Source organism: Pipistrellus kuhlii, unplaced genomic scaffold, assembly GCF_014108245.1.
Source record: "Pipistrellus kuhlii isolate mPipKuh1 unplaced genomic scaffold, mPipKuh1.p scaffold_m20_p_28, whole genome shotgun sequence".
Taxonomy (NCBI): Eukaryota; Metazoa; Chordata; class Mammalia; order Chiroptera; family Vespertilionidae; genus Pipistrellus; species Pipistrellus kuhlii.
Genome location: NW_023425527.1, coordinates 4,193,447 through 4,213,111, shown reverse-complemented (window position 1 = coordinate 4,213,111; position 19,665 = coordinate 4,193,447). Strand labels below are relative to the sequence as shown.

The window sequence follows — 19,665 nt, the reverse complement described above, 5'->3', positions numbered from 1 at the left end:
GCCTTTGCAAATACTCAACTCACCCTCCTCCTGGGAAATGTCCTAGGCCTCTAAGAACTGTAGCGGTAAATACTTATCAACCAACTTTCAAGGGGGGAAAAAAAAAGCCCTAATGGACAGATTTCACTGGTGTAAACACTCCTACCAAGGTGAATTTCAAGTTACCAACCTAATAAACGCAGTTTCAGGAAGAGATTCATAAATGGGCTCTTGAAAGCCAGCGTGAGGGAATTCTCCAGGACTCCAGAGGATAAGAGGTGCCTTGCCTGGGAATGCCAGGGAGGGTATCTCCCTTGTAGGCGGCCTCCCGAGATTCTAGGGGTGAGAATCTGCAATCAGCCCCCACTCATGCTCAAGAGCTCCCTGTGGCGTCAGGCTCCAGGTGGATCCCACTTGAACCCGCATCTTTGCTGAACAGAGATTACACTACCTCTTATTTATCTATTATACGTGCTCACTTACTTGTTGATTACAAGAAAAGGGTTTTGTGGAAAGGGTTACCCCTGGCCTGCTCCCCCCATTGCTTCGAGGCCTACCTTTGGCCACACTTCCTCAGCAAGTCGTTTGCAAAAGACTTTCCATCTCAGGCTCTGCACCTGGGCTTGGAGAGCAACAGGCCCCGAAAGACTCTTAAAGGCCTACTCTGTCCTACAAATACTCATGAAGTTTAATGGACCATTGGCATCCCAAAGCTTCAGTGTAAAGGGACCCATGCCTGGTACTTCAAGACCGCTAATAAGTTCCAAATGGTAAGAGTACTTATCTGTGAACGTTTCAGATCAGCACCGCAGCCACATATGTAATCGGCAAAAATGCTATCGCTACTATTTGCTTTCATGACACAGGTAGAGCCAGAACACCTGACATTCAAAGGCTCACCTGCCAACGTAATTTCATACTGCCTACTTTTCCCTGGGAGCCCATATTCTAGCATCTCTGCAAAGCCTGGTTCAACCACCCCAACTTCTTACCCCCATTAAAATTAATGCCAAATGGATCGATCTTCTAATTAATCGTTTCACTGCTTCCTTAGTATCTATTCCACTATTCTCTCAAACAGTTATTTAAATGGATTATTGCCATTTACTTTTGTATCTCTATGCTTTCTCCCCTAATATAACATTAAGCCTCACTCAGAAAAGGTTTCAGAATACGCTTATGAACTGCAAAAATTTTGCTGTCAGGTTCATGGGGAAACTTAAAAAAGTAGAGAAGCGGTAAAATTTTAAGCCACAAACTATTTCACATGTCTTATTGTTTCCAGCTTAGTATTTCAGCCATGCTTTAGGAAAGTTTTTAGTGTAGGACACTGGTTTCCAGTGACAGATTCTGTTGATAGTGAGCTTACTTTTCTCACCATGGGGCTTTCCTGCATTTTCCCCACTTAAGCCAACGCAACTTTTGATTAATGCCACAAAACCCTTTCCTTGTAATCAAGGGTAATCTTGCTTCAATTCAGATCAACCAGTATGATCACAGATAACTCCAGTGATATAAAATCTATACTAATAAAAGGGTAATATGCTAATTAGGGCAAGTCTTCCGGATGTCCATCCGGACAAAGCCACAGTGGTGGCAAGCTCAGGGCTTAGGCTTTGCAGCTGCCATGGCCGGCAGTGACAGCAGCAGCAGCACCTTCCTCTGATCAGCCTGGTCGCCTCCTGCAGAGGGAGGCCAGACTGAGGCGTAGGCCCTCTCCTTAAGCCATCAGTAGGAAATCCCCTGAGGGCTCCTGGACTGAGAGAGGGGGCAGGCAGGGCTGACGGACCCCCCAACACTGGGCCTCTCGTGAAAAATATAAAAACATATTTATTTTGAGGAGCTCTTAACCTAAGACAGGGGAAAAGAAGGCAAGTATGACTATAGGCCAAGTTCTACATCCTAAAAGAACCATAAACAAGGAACTTAAGATTTTATCTATAAAAGTTCTATGTATCAGGAAGGAACTGGATAAAAAATATTATCTTTTATGAAAAAAAAGACAAACACAAGCTTACAACTTTCCATGGAACATAAGGTAAACGAAATCTCACCGCTCAGGTACAATGAATACCCTCTATTATACTCAAGACACAGCATGTTTTGATGCTCATGTGACTTTTATTATTCTTTGTATTCTTGTGTTCAGGTTGAGTTTCACCCCTCGCTAAGAAAAGCCCTCAGTTCATCATCTGAGCCTGTGCCAGGCCAAACATGTTAAAACAAACTCAGTAATCCAGGGCAAGGACCGTGGCAGCGCTGCTTCATGGGTCTGTAAGTAGCGACATTTAAATGTGGGCAGGAATAATGCTCACGCATAAAGATGCGACATAAAACACACAATGACTGGGATGCATTCAACATGCTGATACCCACCTTATCTCAGACTCCAAATTGCTCAAGTCCAGGAAGCCTCCCAGCCTCACAGGAAGGTTTTTAAGCCTTTTGAGTTGGATACACATTTCCTCACAGCAAAAATTCAGAGCAAGGCTTTGAATTCTCACTTCCAAAATAAATCTTCACCTCATTAAAAATCACCTTTTAGACCATTCTCCAGCACATTTTTGCTACTGTCTATCAGGTTTAGGAATTTCATTTACCAGCTTTTTCCTTCTCCTAACCTTCTGTGTCTTTTTTTTCTACCATTCACAAATGCAAAGGGACCCATCAGACAGCTCTCAGCTCTTCAAACAGCTGACAACACAAATCATGCCAGATATAAATATGTACATCATCGAAAGTAAATGTTTCCAAAATTCCAAACTCCAATGCATTTGAAAATTGACTTGGATCAGGTACACTTCACGGAATTGAGAATTTTTAATACAACAACAACAACAACAACACCACCACCACCACACACACACACACACACACACACACACACACACCAGAACAAAATATAAGAGTGATTTTTACCACCAGGCTCTCTCTGTCCCTTCCTTCCCAATGAATTTTAGGGGGAAGCTATGTTGAAATGAGTTTTTTTCCCCCCTTTCACAACATTTCCCTTTAAGATGGTCTATTGAAAATTATATCCCCATTCTTTGTGTTAGCTTTCCACCTTTCCATCCCACTTTCAATGTACCCTTTATGCAAAAACACTTTAAATGCTTGCCATAACTCAGGAAAAAGACCCAGTTCCTTAGCACAGCCCCAGGATCTGCCCTCTGCCTTCTTCTATCCACAAGCCGCCCCCCCCCCCCTCCTCTCTGGTCTCTGTCCTTCAGCCTTGCTGGTCATCTTTCAGATAATTCCTGGACATCAGTTACCAACCCTCATTCTACTTTGGGCTTTTCCCATTGCCTGGAATACAGCTATTCCCTCCATCACCCTTTCTAAGAAAGAAAGATAATTGAGGATTTAATTAACAGGACAACTTGTCCTTAAATACTGGTCAGTGACCTTATCCACCCTCATGACTTGACTTGAATGAGTTCCCTTTTTAGAGAGAGATGTATATAGAAACCACAACAAGTTCCTTTCGGGGTTTGTAAAAATAAAACTGAACATGGAATAATAATTAGACTAGGTTAGTTTTCTATGAAACCAGAAAAATAAACTATTCCAACTGCATAGAACCCTGCTACGGAAATGCTTTCCAAGTTATATTTAAAACAGCACACAAATACTACATGGCTAAATAGTCTTTGCCACATGCAAGGTCTGTTATAACTTTCCCTGTGACTGAAGTCAAGGACACTAACAACACTTTGATTAGTCATTAGATTTTCTTTCCTTTTTTTTAGTGACATTTATGCAATAGAAAAAAATTCCAATTTCATAAGGGAAAAAATTACAAAGTTTGTAGTAAGTAAGGTCAATACTCCGCAAAGTGGAGAAGAGAGTAGAGTCCAAGGAGCCCACACCCTGGAGAACCAGCCGCCCGTAGTAACAAAAGTTGTCCATAATTGTAAGCCCAATTGATGTCTTGCTCACAATTGATCTCCCATTCCTCTTGAGTTCCCAACAGCTAAATGACCTTCAGACACAATTTTCTCTATGGATGTGTGTTTGTGGCTTCAACAATCAACTCAACAAGAAAAGGTCGCCAAGTAGAAATGAATCAGCAAGAGAAATGCTTCATTCCAGCACTGAGAAGACCCCATGGGCATAACTACATGTCCTTTCACAAGGAGGAGCCCATCATAGGGGGAGGAGGGAGAAGGGGAGGGTTGTCGGAGTGAGATGCACACAGCACAGCTCAGCATTTCTGTGCAGGAGCTAGGATTCTTAGCCAGCAAGATCCTTCGAGGAAGATGAATTATTGATTTTCTTATAAATCATCTAGGGTGATTTTTTGTGGTGGTTGTTTTTTAAATGATAAATGTCTTATTTTACTTTCGTGAAAAATTTTATTTTCACCTTGTTCAGGTTAACAGAAGCTCCAGTAAAGAGGTTTCTGGGGAAAAGGATTTTCCCAGCATAATATACAGCGGAGGCAACTCTGTGTTCTGACTTTTATAGGGTACCAAAGGCTAGAACCTCAGACAACCTCCAGGGATTACAAAGTAATTAGAAACATTAGGGCTGCACTAGCTAGGAAGAAAAAAAAAAAAAAACACTACACAGTTTAGACATAATTAGATGTGCTGGCAGTAGGCCTGGGGTCTAGGTGAGAAGACAAACTCATTGCACAGATCCAGCCTTGGAGGATTGGCTTTCAAAATCAGTATCACCCACACCCTTCCTCAACGTCACAAAGGAAGCAACATGGCTGCTTACCTTTCTGCCCCCAGTGTTGATGCGAAGAGGCGTCAGAAAGGGGTCGAAGATCATGTGGCTGGTCTCTATGTTGACTGGAGACTGCCGTTTCCCCACGGAGCAAAGATTCCAAGCTGAGTTCACCAATCCCCAGAAAGAAGGAACTGGAAACAAAAAGAAATTGTAGAATCAGGCTGGGTAGAAGGTTGGGGAAACAACGTAGAGAGAGCTATGGTACTAAAGTGGTAAAATCAAAGAGTCATCCATAGAGGTCCTTGGGTGTATTTTTCTGAATTTTAGTCAATTTCTCTAAGTCCTACCTTCATGATCTTTAAGGTCAGGTTTTCTTATTGCAGACCCATTCATCCTATGGACTCTCTGGTGGGTACAGTTGGCATTAATGCCTCAGGAGGAAGGTGGCATAGTCCAACCACATCATACTTGCAACATCTCTGAGGCTCATCAAATATTTAGCAGTTCCTGCAATTATGCTCTGCTTTCCCATTTGGCAGGAATAATGTGAACATCAACCTTATCCTATATAGCAGAACATGGCATTTGATATAGACAAGGTGAGATTCTTGGAGTTGTCAAGATCAAACTGAGGGAATGAATGGTTTTTATGACCCTCGGTCAATGCCAGACAGGAGCTTGGCAATTTGACTTTGTTTAGTCCCACAATGTGCCATTAAACTAATGTATCAGCAGCTGACAAGTTGATTCCTTGAATAGGCATGAAAAAAAAAAAAAAAAGACACTGATTGCTGAGTGCTAATCTCCAAAGGGAAAATGTCTAACCATCTTCCGTGTAACATTAAAACATCTATTAAAATAAACTTCAATGGCAACTTCCAGTCATACGTTTTTTGTTTAAGAAAGTTAAACAGAGCAAGAATAAGCAAACCTACTAATTTTATGTCAGTGAACATCAAAGTCTATATCAACAGATGTTTCCAGCCCCTCTCAGGATCTCCATTGAGGTCCTGGATCCATATGTTCTCCATATGTCCCTGAGATTATATAACTACTAGAGGCCCGGTGCACAAAATTTGTGCATGGGGGTGTGTCCCTCAGCCCAGCCTGCACCCTTTCCAATCTGGGACCCCTCGAGGAATATCTAACTGCTTGTTTAGACCCAATCCCAGTAGGATTGGGTCTAAACGGGCAGTCAGACATCCCTCTCATAATCCAGACTGTTGGCTCCCAACTGCTCACCTGCCTGCCTTCCTGATTGTCCCTAACCGCTCCCCTGCCAGCCTGACTGATTCCTAACCACTCCCCTGCCAGCCTGATTGATTCCTAACTGTTCCCCCGATAGCCTGATTGCCCCTAACTGCCTTCCGCTGCAGGCCTGGTCCCCTCCAACTGCCCTCTCCTGCAGGCCTGGTCTTCCTCTCTCCCAACAGCTCTCCCCTGCAGGCCTGGGTCCCCTTCAACTGCACTTCCCTGCAGGCCCAGTCACCCCCAACTTCCCTCCTCTGCCAGCCTAGTCACCCCTAACTGCCCTCTCCTGCAGGCTTGATCACCTCCAATTGTCCTCCCTTGTAGGCCTAGTCCCTCCAAACTGCCCTCTCCTGCTAGCCATCTGTAATGGCCATCTTGTACCCACATGGGGGCAGCCATCTTGTGTGTTGGAGTGACAGTCAATTTTCATATTACTCTTTTATTAGATAGGATAATTCACTCAACCATCCACAGCATCCACAGCAGTCTAGTGAACTCGCATCATGTGCTAAGCCCTGGGTTATGCCGAATTATGAGGAGGGCAGATACACTCAATAACAATGCCACACTGTGGGGAGAGTGTGATGTTAAGTGGAGTGTTTTATGAGACTCTATAGGAGGGACACCAAACCCTACAGCTGTGGAAATGGTGCCAGGGAGTAATTCCTCCAGAAGATGAGCCCAATAGTCAAATCACAAGCCTCTCAAATGTACCTGTCCCTCTCAGGAACTCAAATGGAAGGATTCTGGCTGTCTGACACTGATTTTAACCCCATAAGGCACATTTCTGATGCCTCACTTCTAAGCTGTAAGAGGAGAAATATGTGTTGTGTTAAACAACTAAATTGATATAGCCAGAATAGGAAATTAATACAACCCCTTTATCTTTAAAAGTCTGGGGGACAATACTCACTTTGGCAAGCAGGCCATCTATATCTGGGGAGCCTTTCCAGGAAGGCAGCTTCATGATAAACAAGTTACAGCTGGGTGCACATTGCCTTTCATCTACATCCATGAAAATCATTAGCAAAATAATCCCAACCCTATAAACGGATTGCGAGACTGTTACATGGCAATGCTGGTAGGCTCATACTGCTGTGCCTCACTAATAAACTTCACCCCCCTAAACACCCCCATGAAAACACAAACCACAAAAACTTTATGGGAACATCTGCCTGGGCTTTTATTGGGCATGATTTTGTGACAAGCAGTTTCCAGGTTTTATATCCCCACTCCACTAGCAAGGCCTGTGTCTCCCGTTCTAAACACCTGCTCGGCCAATTCAGGAACAATTGAGAAACACTCGCCCCTGCTCAGCTGTGTCCTTACTATTCCATTCCTGAAGGGGTTACTAAGCTCATTTGCCATTGGATGGCTGGTTTTAAATATGCCATAAATTAATCATTTTTTCAGAAATAGATGCCACCTCAGAGATCATCTGATTTAAATAAATACATGAAATTGAGGCCATCAAGGCAGAGGCTCGAGTCCTCAGTCAGGGCACATACAAGAATCAACCAATAAATGCATAAATGAGTGGAACAATAAATCAATGTCTCCCTTTCTCTGAATGTTTCTTTCTCTCTCCCCCCTCCTCTCCTCTCTCTCTCTCTCTCTCTCTCTCAAATAAATTAACTTTTTTTCTTCTTCTTTTTAAAGAAGTCCTTTTTGTGCAGAACTCTTGGTTATCCCCAGGGTTCCGATACTTAACCTCCTCCACATGATCATGATTGATCCTTCAGATTATAAACAACCCATGTCTCCTCTGGGACCACATGTGCCATTTACAGAATGCTATGGCACTGCTTCTATTTCCGCCTTTAGACAATGAGTGTTGAATTAATTTTCTTTTAGTTTCCATGACTGTCCCAATAAATCAAAAATTTAAACCCTGTCATTTTTTAAAGCAACATAATATTGCAACTTATCAGCTAATGCTGTGTCTATTTCTATCTTGACTGATACAACTTACTGTTGAGCAAAAAAATGTAAATGCACGGTAAAATTGAGTGAGAATCACTCTAATTAATGGACACCTGGTCTGAAAATGTTTGAAAGGGTTCATCCCTGGCATCCTTTTCACACAATCTCCTCATTTACATATAAACCAGAACATACAACAGACCTGGATGTTTTTGCAAATTAATTTTCACTGAGCCTAAACAATGGGCCTTAATGGCAGAATCACAGCTATGCGTTCTCATGCCAAAACATTTCCCCACAACAGTGTTGTCACTCTAAATCCCACATGGTCTCTTGGCGCTGGGTCCAGTGAACTGTGAAAGAGGCTCAGTGACTGTGATTTCAGCTGCTTCCAACAAGAGCCTTGGAAAACCCAAAGCAAAACCTATCAGCTACTTGTTTAAAACCAAATAAAGGAGCTCAGTTTTATTAACACATTGTGGTTACCCCCAAACAAAGACAAAAAAAAAAAAAAAAGTTCTCACCAAAACAAGAAATAGGTCAGGAGAGCAAGGGACCAAGAACGAAGTCTGATATTGAGAGTTAAAATTTGCCTTGATGACATTTTCACCTGAGAAGATATTCCAAAGTTAGTGTAGGCTTTCAGGCATCCTCCTTATTCATTTGTCCTGAATTGTCATTTGTCATCTCAGCAAAATTTGCAGAGATCGTGTTGTTGTGGACAGAGAGTTCAGCACTTAAAATCAATGTATGCAGCTTATGTGAATTTGCTAAATTCTATGGGAACAAAATAAACTCAATGAAACACTGTTTATTGACAGCCTATGTTGGGCCAGGCGTTTGGCTTGACACTGACAATTCACTTTGGCAAATATTGACTGAGGACCTACTGTGCTCCTGACGCTGGCATCAGTTCTGGATAGTCAGTAATGAAAGAAGCACACATGATTCCTGCTCTCCTGGATCTTGCAATCCAGTGGGGAATATGAAAGATATTGTTTATCTCCAATTTTACATATGTGTATCTATGTAATTAGGACTTTTCTGTAAGCATGCTGTAGAGACAATTAAGATGGTAATGAATTACAGAATAAAGCATGGAGGGGAACATAACCCAGGAAGAATGGTTGAGGATAATTTGTCTGGAAGTGACATCTGGTACATCCTGGAAGGACAGAGAGGAGTTTCTCCAGAATATTGTCAGGGGAAGAGATGTCTAAGGCAGAATTGAGGAGCAGTTCTTGGCAGAGAAGAGCTTAAAATGTTCCAAGGAACTGAGAGGAAGCCAGTTAACGTGAATGTGATGAACCAGATGAGAAGAAAAGTGAGATGAGATGAGGTTGGCCAGGTAAGCCAAGGACAGATGCTCAGGGCTCTGCAGACCATGGTTAGCGGTTTGCATTGTACTCTAATATGCTAGAGAAGACTGAGAGTTTTAGGCAAGGAAGTACCATGGTCTGATTTATGAATTAAAAGCACGTATCTGCTTTGGCTGGAATACAGCCAAGAGTCAGCGTGATTATCCTTGGAGTAGTTTGAGTGGGAAAAGAATTGGTTCCTGAGCAACAGTTAGATTTTTACATGAATTTAATCCCATTGCTTTGGGTTTGTTTAAATTCTATCTCAAAGGCAGAACTAATTGAATGTTTTAAAAACGATTCTCTTCAACATGTGTGCCAATAAAATAGGATTTTTTCCTAGGATTCAACTAGTGCTTTCTAAGTCATCATTTGAAGCAAGGAATATTTTTGTGAAGAGACAGCTAAGGCAATCTATTCTTGCTTTCAAGCAATAAACTTAACTCCCCAACTTTTGGCTAACGGGAAGCAAATAAAAGTTGGGAAAATGAATACTGGCATAAAACACATCTTCAGTGAACTCAGTCCTACAAATGAAGCCTTCCACTTCAATACAGCCATCTCTACTTTGGGGTTATAAAGCAGATGAATATATTTTAAATAAGAACTCATATCTTCCCCTTGCTCTTTTCCTCACCAATGCTGATTTACTGTCTCCTTCCTTTTTCTCAACTGTAAGAGATCCCCACTTTGAGCCATTATTAATGAGCATGTTTAAAATACCCACTGCTGCCGGTGGTCGGCCCTGGATGATTTCAGATTTATTTCATAGGGGGACAATGCTCAGCATGACTCTTTTGCTGCTGGATTCTTCTTCTTTTGCTAACTAGGCTCCTCCCCCTCTCACCTGGACATTTAAGGGATTACAGATATCCTATTTAACATTTCACCACTCATTTGTACATTTATCTAAAAAAAAATTAAAAGAACATCTCCAATAAACCATATAAAAATAGCCTCACTCTTAAGAACTCTCCATATATTGGGAAGATGGGCAAGCTATAAATAGTTATAACAAAACATAGTCAATGTTATAATTAAGGTGTATGCATTTTAAATATTAAATTCAGAGAGGGGTGTGCACTGACCCTGATCCTCTTCTTAAGTGCTATGGTAAGTATTCCTAGTAGAGGAGACATTCAAGTTCACCCTGAAAGCGTGACTACTGATTGCAAGCTGTAAAAGTCTTATAATCAGTTAAAAGGCTATAAAGTTCTCCCCAACATGGAGAGACATGCAGTTCCTAGCAACTGAGACCAGCCAACACTGGGATTTGAATAACTGTTATATAGGGAGAGTTTAAGCCACTGGATCTTCTGGCGTCTCCAACTTGGAGGGTGATTATTGTATAAGAGAAAGACCATGAGCTGCCAGGTTTGCACCCTGAATGGGTGGCTAAACTTCCATAGCCTATTTTCTCCATCTGTAAAATGGGGATGATGGTTACTTCACAGAGTTGTTGGGAAGATTAGGTGAGAACATGTTTATAGAAGCTCCAGCTTAATGTCATTCCTATAATAAGTATTCAATGAACGTTGTAGAGGGAGTTGAGTGAGGGGACCCTGGGGAATGGTGTGGCCACCGTACTGTGGTTCCACCACTGTAGTAGCATTCTAGAGAGGAAAAGGGTGAAGGATCCAGGCAGGAGGGGAGGATAACAGCTTTCAGATGCCCACAAAACCTGGATTCAGAGAAGGGAGCAGTCTAGGTCATTGGATTGGCCATTGAATTTCATAGTTTTAATGATCCAAGTGTAATTACTTCTTGGTTCGTAACTCTCAATGTCTAAATGAGTGAAGGGAGTGAGCCCAATATTTAAACAAACAACCAAAGAAATATAAGTGGTAAAATTAGGATTCAAAACTCAGACTGTCTAGCCCAGATCCTTGATCTTGATGCCTTTCTATGCTGGTACACTGACTTGAGCCTAACACATATTCTCTTGAGCTTCAGTGTCATTTGTGAAATTAAGATCTTAAGAAGATACACTTCCCTGGATACCTGTGTCCAACTAAGTGACAGTAAATATTGAAAGGATAAAACTAGCAACAACTATCACAGCCAGTTCTAGTTACCGACAAGTCATGGATTATGCCACTGGAGGTAGATTGGAAATTATTTATAAATGTAGTCCTCAAAGATGGGTATTATAGAGGTGGAACTGAAACTCAGAATGTTGACTAACTACCCAAGGACATTTAAAATGTACATAGCTGAGTTGCTGACTTGAACCCAGGTCTGACTCCCTGCTCATCCATTCTCATATTCAGCAACAGATCTGAGCTGAACTAAGCTGCCAACATGACTTTCTCTTCGCTATTTTGCTTTTTCAGAATTCGTATGCCAGTGAATCAGGATAACTCGTGTTTTTGTGAATACAGGAAGTCATAAAACAGTCTGGGTTATGTAGGCATTACACTCTGTGTGTGCTTTAGGCTTCAGATTTAGCCCAACAGTGGCGTTAAGCATTATCTGATTGTATTCGGGTGGCCATTGTCTCAACGCATGTCAATAAACCAGTCCGTTAATTATTTCCACCAACCCAACTTTGAAAAAAATGACCAGGCTGATGCCTCTGAATAACCACAGCACCGGCCTGAATTTTATACAAAAGCTGCATTCATGTGGTTTCAAAAAGCACATATCAGTAGTGATAGAACCAGCTGGGACATGAGAACCAAACACTCGGTGAAGAGCATATAGCCACTAAAACTAAGTGATCTGCTTTAGCCTCCAGGAATTTTGAAAAATTCACCACACAGTACCAGGCAACAGTTTCCTACAAATTCAAACACCTGGTGAAGCATTTTAAAATCCTGCGAAACTCCTGGATATCTTTAAATACACTGTCCTTTATCTATTTGAATATGTAAATACTCTCTCTCTCTCTTCCCTAATTCTCACCACCTCTGCGCGCACAAATTATCCTCTTTTACAAATGTTAAAAGTAGGCAAAGGATGAAAGCTTTGCTCCCCAGATGTATGTGGAGATCAACTGAGCACTGGCCTCACAGCCCATCCCAGTGGTGGGTAGCTCAGCCTTTTGCAACTTCTCACTGTGTTCACATTTGTATAATCCTACAGAAAGCTCCAGCTGTTCCAGTCTGTCTTGAGTTTGACAGGTATTTAAGGCATTTTCTTTATCATTTGCCAAAATAACAGGGCTCAGTTATCTTCATGATACATTAGGAGAAATAATCTTCCTGTGATCACTGAGTCTTGAGGCCCAAACACAAAAGAATCAGTCACTAAACAGAGAAAAAAACATGATCTGTTTAGTCTCTTCCTGATTTTGTGTGAGGATGGATTGTCCAATAACTCTGCGGTGCATATCCTATGGAGATGCTAAATTTAGCTTCTATGTAATATAGCGACTTCACCATGATGTTTAACTTCTCCTAACTTTTGTATCTGAGTTTTGCATCAGCACACTTCCTATTATCAGGTGAGAAAACATACAAGCATCTCACTAACTGTCAATCTCTTTCACCCCCCTCATCAACAATCAAATCTGGGTGAGTTCTTTGCTAAGAAATGCTCCTGCCCAGCCTACTTGCCATTGGCCTAGTCCAGGTTCCCACTTCTACACACCTTTATTTTTGCAACACTTCCTTAGATAAGTTCCCTGGCTCCAAGGTCAGGTCTACAATCACGAATGAAATGAGCACTTTGCAGACAAAGACGAGTCAGGGCTGGAAGTTGGGTTGAATCTATGGTCCACAACAGAATTCAGTGCACAGAAAGGGTCAGAATTAGGTTACTCCAGGCCCGTGTTTCTTTGTAGCCATAGAGTTCTGTTTTGATGCCACCATTACATCCCCAATTCCCATTCCTGTGTGGCACAGAGTAGGCAGTTAACAACCATTTATCCAATAGTTAAATGGACACATGGGTGGATGGATGAGAGAAAGCATACTATGTTTTCCTCCATTATAGTCTTTCAATACAATTTGTGAGATGAATATACATCATTCTTTTATATAATATTTTCATACCTTTAATAGCACAGTGTACTCATGCATACTCCTGTGCTTCTTTCCCCCTAGATGCATTGAGGTATGACTGACAAATAAAATTTGTATGTATTTATATATGCTGTATAACAAGATTTTTAAAGGCTACATGTGATGATTTAATATACATTACCACAACCATTAATTATCATTAATAAACACATTTCTTAACTTTTTGTTTTGAGGTGGGAACACATAATACCTAATTTATTAGCAAATGTCAAGATAAAATATAGTATTCTTAACTATAATAGCATTATGTACATTAGATTCCTAGAACTTATTACAAATTTGGACCCTTTGGTTGATGTGACCCCATTTTTCCACTCTTCAGCACATGGCAACCACCTTTCTACTCTTTGGTTCTCTGAGCTTGAATTTTTAGATTTCACATTTTCTTATTTTCTCTTGATCATTCCCTAGCCAAACCCTATACATCTGATAATTTCTATTTAAATTCCAGTCCCTCCATTAAGTTATCCTCTACTATTTCTAGAGAAACTGGTTAGAAGCTAGACCATTTCATACTTAATTATGCAGGGGCACCTTGTTCAGTGCTTTGCAAATGCATTACATAATTTCCTAAGTAGAAGTGAGTACCTCAAGATCAAGAATTTGAACATAACACAGAACAGGATTACAAGGCTTAGGCCTATAAAAAATGATTCATAAAGTGATTGACCTAGATTAAATCTCTCCAAGGGGCTTTTAAAGAAAAGCATTTGTATTTGAAAAGACATCAGCCGTGAAAAGGCTTTGGTGATATTTTGATACTCCTCACCACCCAGCACCCACACATGTGCCAAGCCCTATCAAGCTTCTTGCAGTTTCACTAACATGACTTGCCTGCCATGGTTCCACTGCCCACAGTACCATTCCCAATTGCCCCTACAGAGAGCATATCCTCATCTTTCAGGATACAGGTCAAGTAAGAAGGTTTACTGCTATTCCCTCTACTCTCCAGTCTTTCTGATGGGAGTCACATGCCCACCCCCATGCAACTTGGGCACTTCTCTATTCTAATACTCACATTTTGTTAATATTTGATATATTCCTGTCTACCCATCTATGCTGGGCATTTTGTGAAAACTGACTTCTGTCTCTAGATCATCATTAAGCACAGTGCCCAGTAGATAGTAAATTTATAGTCAATGTTGTTGAAATTTAAAGTAGTCAAGACCATATATACACCAGTGGAAGAAGAAATAAAGAATGAAGAATGGGGAGGACTATCATTTTATTGAACATCTACTTTGTGACAGGCCCAGTAATAGGCATTTACTCAGGATATTTATTTGATGCCTGCCTGACTCTCCCCAAATAAAGAGGAGATAAGCCCTGATCTCAGGGGCATTGTCTTACTTATCTAGGTTGTAAAGCATGAACACCATCCACAGTAGGGATTTAATGGCATTCTTACCAAGGCAAAAATCCAAAGTTGGATTACCAAATGAAATAAAGAAAAAAGAATAATTCAAGATCAAAATCAAAGGAAGAAAAGAGATAAGTGAGGAGATTTGCAGTGGGCAGTAGGAAGGGGGAAAAAAGGAATTTCATATGTCAAACAATAAAGAGAGAAGCATTTCATTCATTTCTATTTCCATGAACATGGTATGCTCTGAGTTTTCAAAGGCATAGCTCTGATTCGTCCTTCTGCTAATCATAAAAGGTAGATAATAGGTTGCATCAAATGATCACATTGGAAAAAGAAGTAAAATGGGATCACCCCAGGAGAGCCTGACATTGATAAAAATGGCTTCAGAACATAAAAGAATGCTGCCCATGCTGGTACTCATGTTTCCCCTTTTAAAGACATTCTCACTTCCCCACAGCCCTGTATGAAGATTCAATAATGCATTAATGCAAAAGTACTTTGTAAACTGTTACACAGTCTTAATTATTTGTATTTACATTACAATTTGTTTACAAATGACCAACACCCTCTTGGTCAGCTGGAGCTCAGCATTTCAGCACCATTTTGCTCTCCTGGCAGAACAACTCAATTTCATGTGCTAAATACAAGAAACAGATCTTCGCTGTGATGCTTGCTTACAGAGCATGGATGTTTGCCTTTTCCTTTATTGCTGTTTCCTAAGCAAAATGTGAGGTGATTAATAAATCATACTCAACTTGCAGCCTCCCCAGGAGAACTGTGGCAATGCAGCAGCAGAAGTTCATGCTGATCTTAGGGAAGCTTTCTTTTAGAAAGCTTAGAAGATGCTCTCACATCAATGGTTTGGGACATTAAAGTTTGACATCTTCTGTTTGAAACAGCGAGAATCTGAAGTATCCTCATTATAATTGGCAGCTCCCTGGTCTTAGCTGAGAAGTCAAAGTGCCCCAAGGAAACACCAGTTCATGGTGACAAGAGATTAAAGGAGCGTCTGAGTTTTAAATATCTGGATGCCTCCAAGAGTCAGCAGAGATGGCTCAGAAATAAATCAGCACTGAATACATCCTTATAAGTTTCCTCTGTAAGTGGCTCGAGCCTCAGCACCCAGGTCATCATAAGGCTGGCCCCTCCTCCCTTTCTATCTCTGCCTATGCATTGGGAAATCAGAAAAATCAGCAAAGTCATCGCTTTTCCAACTCATTAAAGGTTCATAAAGCATGTTTTCAAAACCTACAGCTCATGACTCCCTGATATAGCTATTCAGGATTTAATCAATAATTTGACAGTTTATTTTTAAAAAATAAAGTTTTAAACGTATTGTTATTGATTTCAGAGAGGAAGGGAGAGGGAGAGAGAGATGAAAACATCAATATGAGAGAGAATCATTGATCAGCTGCCTCCTGCATGTCCTCTACTAGGAATCGAGCCTGCAACTGGACATGTGCCCTGACCAGAAACTGAACTGTGACCTCCTGGTTCATAGGTCAATGTTCAACTGCTGAGCTAGACTGCCAGGCAGGATTTCATAAACAAGTTGGCAGTTCAATAAAAATCCCTTGTGCAAATATCTGGGTCACCAAACATGAGCAGAAAGAAGTGACTCTTAAAATTTCTCTCTGATCTTCTGGAAAGCATAGAGCAAAATCCAAGTCCAGAAGCAACAGAGGTGATAGATTATTGATCACTATAAACATTCATGAATAGAGCCTTAGTGTAGTGATGAAGCATTAATTTTGGACATAGCAATAAGCTATAAACGTAGAAGATACTCAGTTAATATTGGTACAGTGAGGAATAAGGAGTAGATTAATGTTTGAAAAGAAAGGAAAACAGAAAAAGCTGGTTAAAGAATCAATGGTCTTTGTAGGATACAAAGAGTTGGCCTAATTCTGTGGTTGAATAATTAACTTTTATGAAGAGCTAATTCCACTCTAGGCCCCGTTATAGGGTCATATATGCATTAATGCCTTTACTCCTCACAATATCCTATCATATGGCTACAACTATTATCCCCACTTAACAAGTGAGGCAACTGAAGCACAGGGAGATTGAGTTTCCAACATAGTAAGTCATTGGGCCAATATTCAAAGCCAGGAAGTCTGGCTTTAGAACCGCTATCCCTTAAACACTGTGTGATCTTATCTTGATTCTTAATCTTTAAGGATACACAACAATATGTTCTTATTAAGTAAATCCATTGTGGGATCTGCATAGACCATGATAATGGAAAACACCAGTTGATAAAATTAACATATATTGGCAGAAAGAAGGTGTCTGAGATTCACAAGGTCAGCAATGTGACCTGAACAATGACAGACCTCAGAAGAAAAGCATATGAACTAAAAGGTCAATTACAAAGAATAAAACAGAGAAACAAACATCCACATTTTGCTTCCAGCCCTGCCATGGAAGAGAGGCACAGAAAGGTGTTAATTGGTGGGGATGGTAATAGTTCACTAGGACTTACCATAGCCCTCACTGTGTATCTCTCTCCTCTTGTTCTAATTCCTTGTCCACTAAAATCCTCGGAAAAACATCCAAGAGTGTTCTAATCTCAAGGAAGAAAAAAGTTGTTTTAGATGGTAGACCGAAATAGTTCTGCTGTATTTGGGGGACATTTTCCCATTTCCTCATCATAGAAGCAACTTGTCATGATGGCTGATGCATTGACCATCCTGTGCTATTAGAATGAGCATCAACCCGCCCCAAAAGCCTGATCATCTGTGGATATACCTAGATTATAGGGGTGTCGAACTCAATCAGAGAAGGGGCCAAAATCTAAAATCCAGCCTAAATCGCGGGCCGAATGGTTTACTGAACAGTCATAAACTGTCATTGTGATGGAAACGCAGCGGAGTGCAGTGATGACAGCGCGGTGCGGGCCACATTGCAAGGCCTGGCGGGACGGATTTGGCCCGTGGGCCTTGTTTTTGACACATGTGAATATCTTGTTTCTGGGGTTGTGAATCTGCACATCAGACATTGGCTCAGAGGTTCTGGCCCACATGTGGCCTTGAACAGGCCCTGCCAGCAAACAGACCACACCTCTCAATGGCTTGTCTCTGTAGTAGCCCCCACCTTCACACCCCCAACTTATCAGAAGAGAACTCTCACTCATCATCATTTTAGAAACCATAAACTGCATTTGAAAACAAAAAATGATTTGTGCACCAAAATGTTCACCAGAACATAATTTATAATAATGCAGCACTGAAAACCATCTAAGCATGCAACAACAGAATGATTTAGTAAATTAGGTGTAGGCATGTAAAGAATGTTTGCTCAGTCCTTATCAATTTTAACTAGAGAACAAATTTTCATATAAAATATTGTTTCAAATATACAAAACAAGTGTACTGGAGGGAAAAAAATTAACCAAAATGTGCACAACAGGTATCTCTGAATAGCAGAATCACAGGTGAATATTAATGTATATGCAAGTGTGTTTGCACATCTAAGCTTTTTACAATGTGCAGGTAGTACTTTCACAATAGGAAAAAAAAAAGACTGCTTATTTGGGTCAACTTAACCCCTTCAAAAATTATCTTGTTAACCTGAGGTCAATTTTCTTACAACCCTGAAGGAAAACTGTCAGCCTCCCAGCATCCACTTTCCAAATTTAGGGGCTGATGGAGATGGTGTGGTCACACCCAGGAATCAAATGCAGGAGATAAGAAAGCAGAGAAACTGGGCACATGTAGTGATTGCCAAACAGGACACACAAAAAAACCTCAATATACCGAGCAGGAATTTTTCCCTTTCATCCCTGCCCTTGGACATGAGAAGTTAATAGGGGTGTTGTTAATTGGCTGGTTTTCATCCTAATTGGCTAATGAATCCAGTCCAATATCAAGAAAAACCAAAGAGGAGGAAACAGATAACAGGAGGATTTAGCTGCTGATTGATGTTTCAAAGAGTCTGCATTTTTAAGTGTCAGAAGGTCTCAGGCCCTGAGGCTCAGAGCAGTAGCTCCCTGGAGAGTAGAGAGTGGGGGCTCCATTAGGTGAAGTTCCTGCTGGTGCACAACGGGCCTTCCTGTCTCTTTGAAGAAAAATACAGGAAACGGACTGCACACATTTGAGTTTGTCATATAATCCTGGGTGAAGCTTAAGCAAATGCAGGCTCAGTCTGGGCTGTGGACAGAAGACTCTGCAGGGCCTTCTGGAAGAAACGAGTTAAACCCATCGAAGCTGAGTTTGCTCATTCTTTCCCTACACCAATTAGTGCTGTCCTTTAACACAGGGATTAGCATGCTCATTTTCTGGAACTCTCATCAAAGGATCACTTAGTGGAGCGAGGCTTCTGCAAAATTTTGAAGTCAGCTAAATGGGTTTTCCACATCCTTTCACTTGCCTTTTAAGCCTCCTTCCGACCCTATTCCATTACCAGTTAATGTGGGTTCCCTTTCTCACTCTCTTTTGGTCTACCTCTTTTGCTCCTGACAAAACGTATTAATGTATCACAATCACACAGTCTGAACAACAACTTGGTACTTGTGATCAGACACAGGAGGGGTGGCAGAATGCCTGAAGCTTGTGCTACATCAGAAATTCAGGACTATCCAAACTTTCCTAAAAGAAGGCAGAAAATGAAAATACACACACACACCCCAAATGAAAGAGAATAAGGAAAGAACCGGCATATGATGATAGGAGCTAATTCATACACCACCAAACTGACCTCAAGACCTGCTCACAAAAGTCCCCTGGGCTCTGGTTATTTGCAGAAGATAAGACTCTCAAAACAACAGAAGGGAGAACCCACGACTTTCAAAACAATGAGGAACAAAGGCTCTCCCATGTTTAGTGTCTCTCTTTTCATTCCTTTTATACAACATTTTAACCTTCTGTCCAATCCTATATAATAAAATAATATGCAAATTGATTGGAGCTCCACCACACCCACAAACCACTCCCACCAGCCAATCAGGAGTGAGTATGCAAATCAACCCAACCAAAATGTCTGCAGCCACAGAAAAAACAGGAGGCTTGGGTTTCCCAGGCGATGGAGAAAGCCAAGCTTCCTGCACACCCTGGCTGGCCTAGGCCTCTTCTCAAGGCTACAAAGTTTC

At 41.1% G+C, this 19,665-nt stretch overlaps 1 protein-coding gene across 3 annotated transcripts in view; it reads right to left on the bottom strand.

Annotated features, from left to right (window-relative positions):
* CA10 (carbonic anhydrase 10) overlaps positions 1 to 19,665 on the bottom strand; it is a 366,676-nt gene that overhangs the window by 209,375 nt on the left and 137,636 nt on the right. For all 3 annotated transcript variants that reach the window (XM_036454245.2, XM_036454246.2, XM_045587356.1), the window contains exon 4: positions 4,705 to 4,847. In XM_036454245.2, coding sequence (XP_036310138.1) covers positions 4,705 to 4,847 — 143 coding nt within the window. The remainder of the gene's footprint in view (positions 1 to 4,704; positions 4,848 to 19,665) is intronic.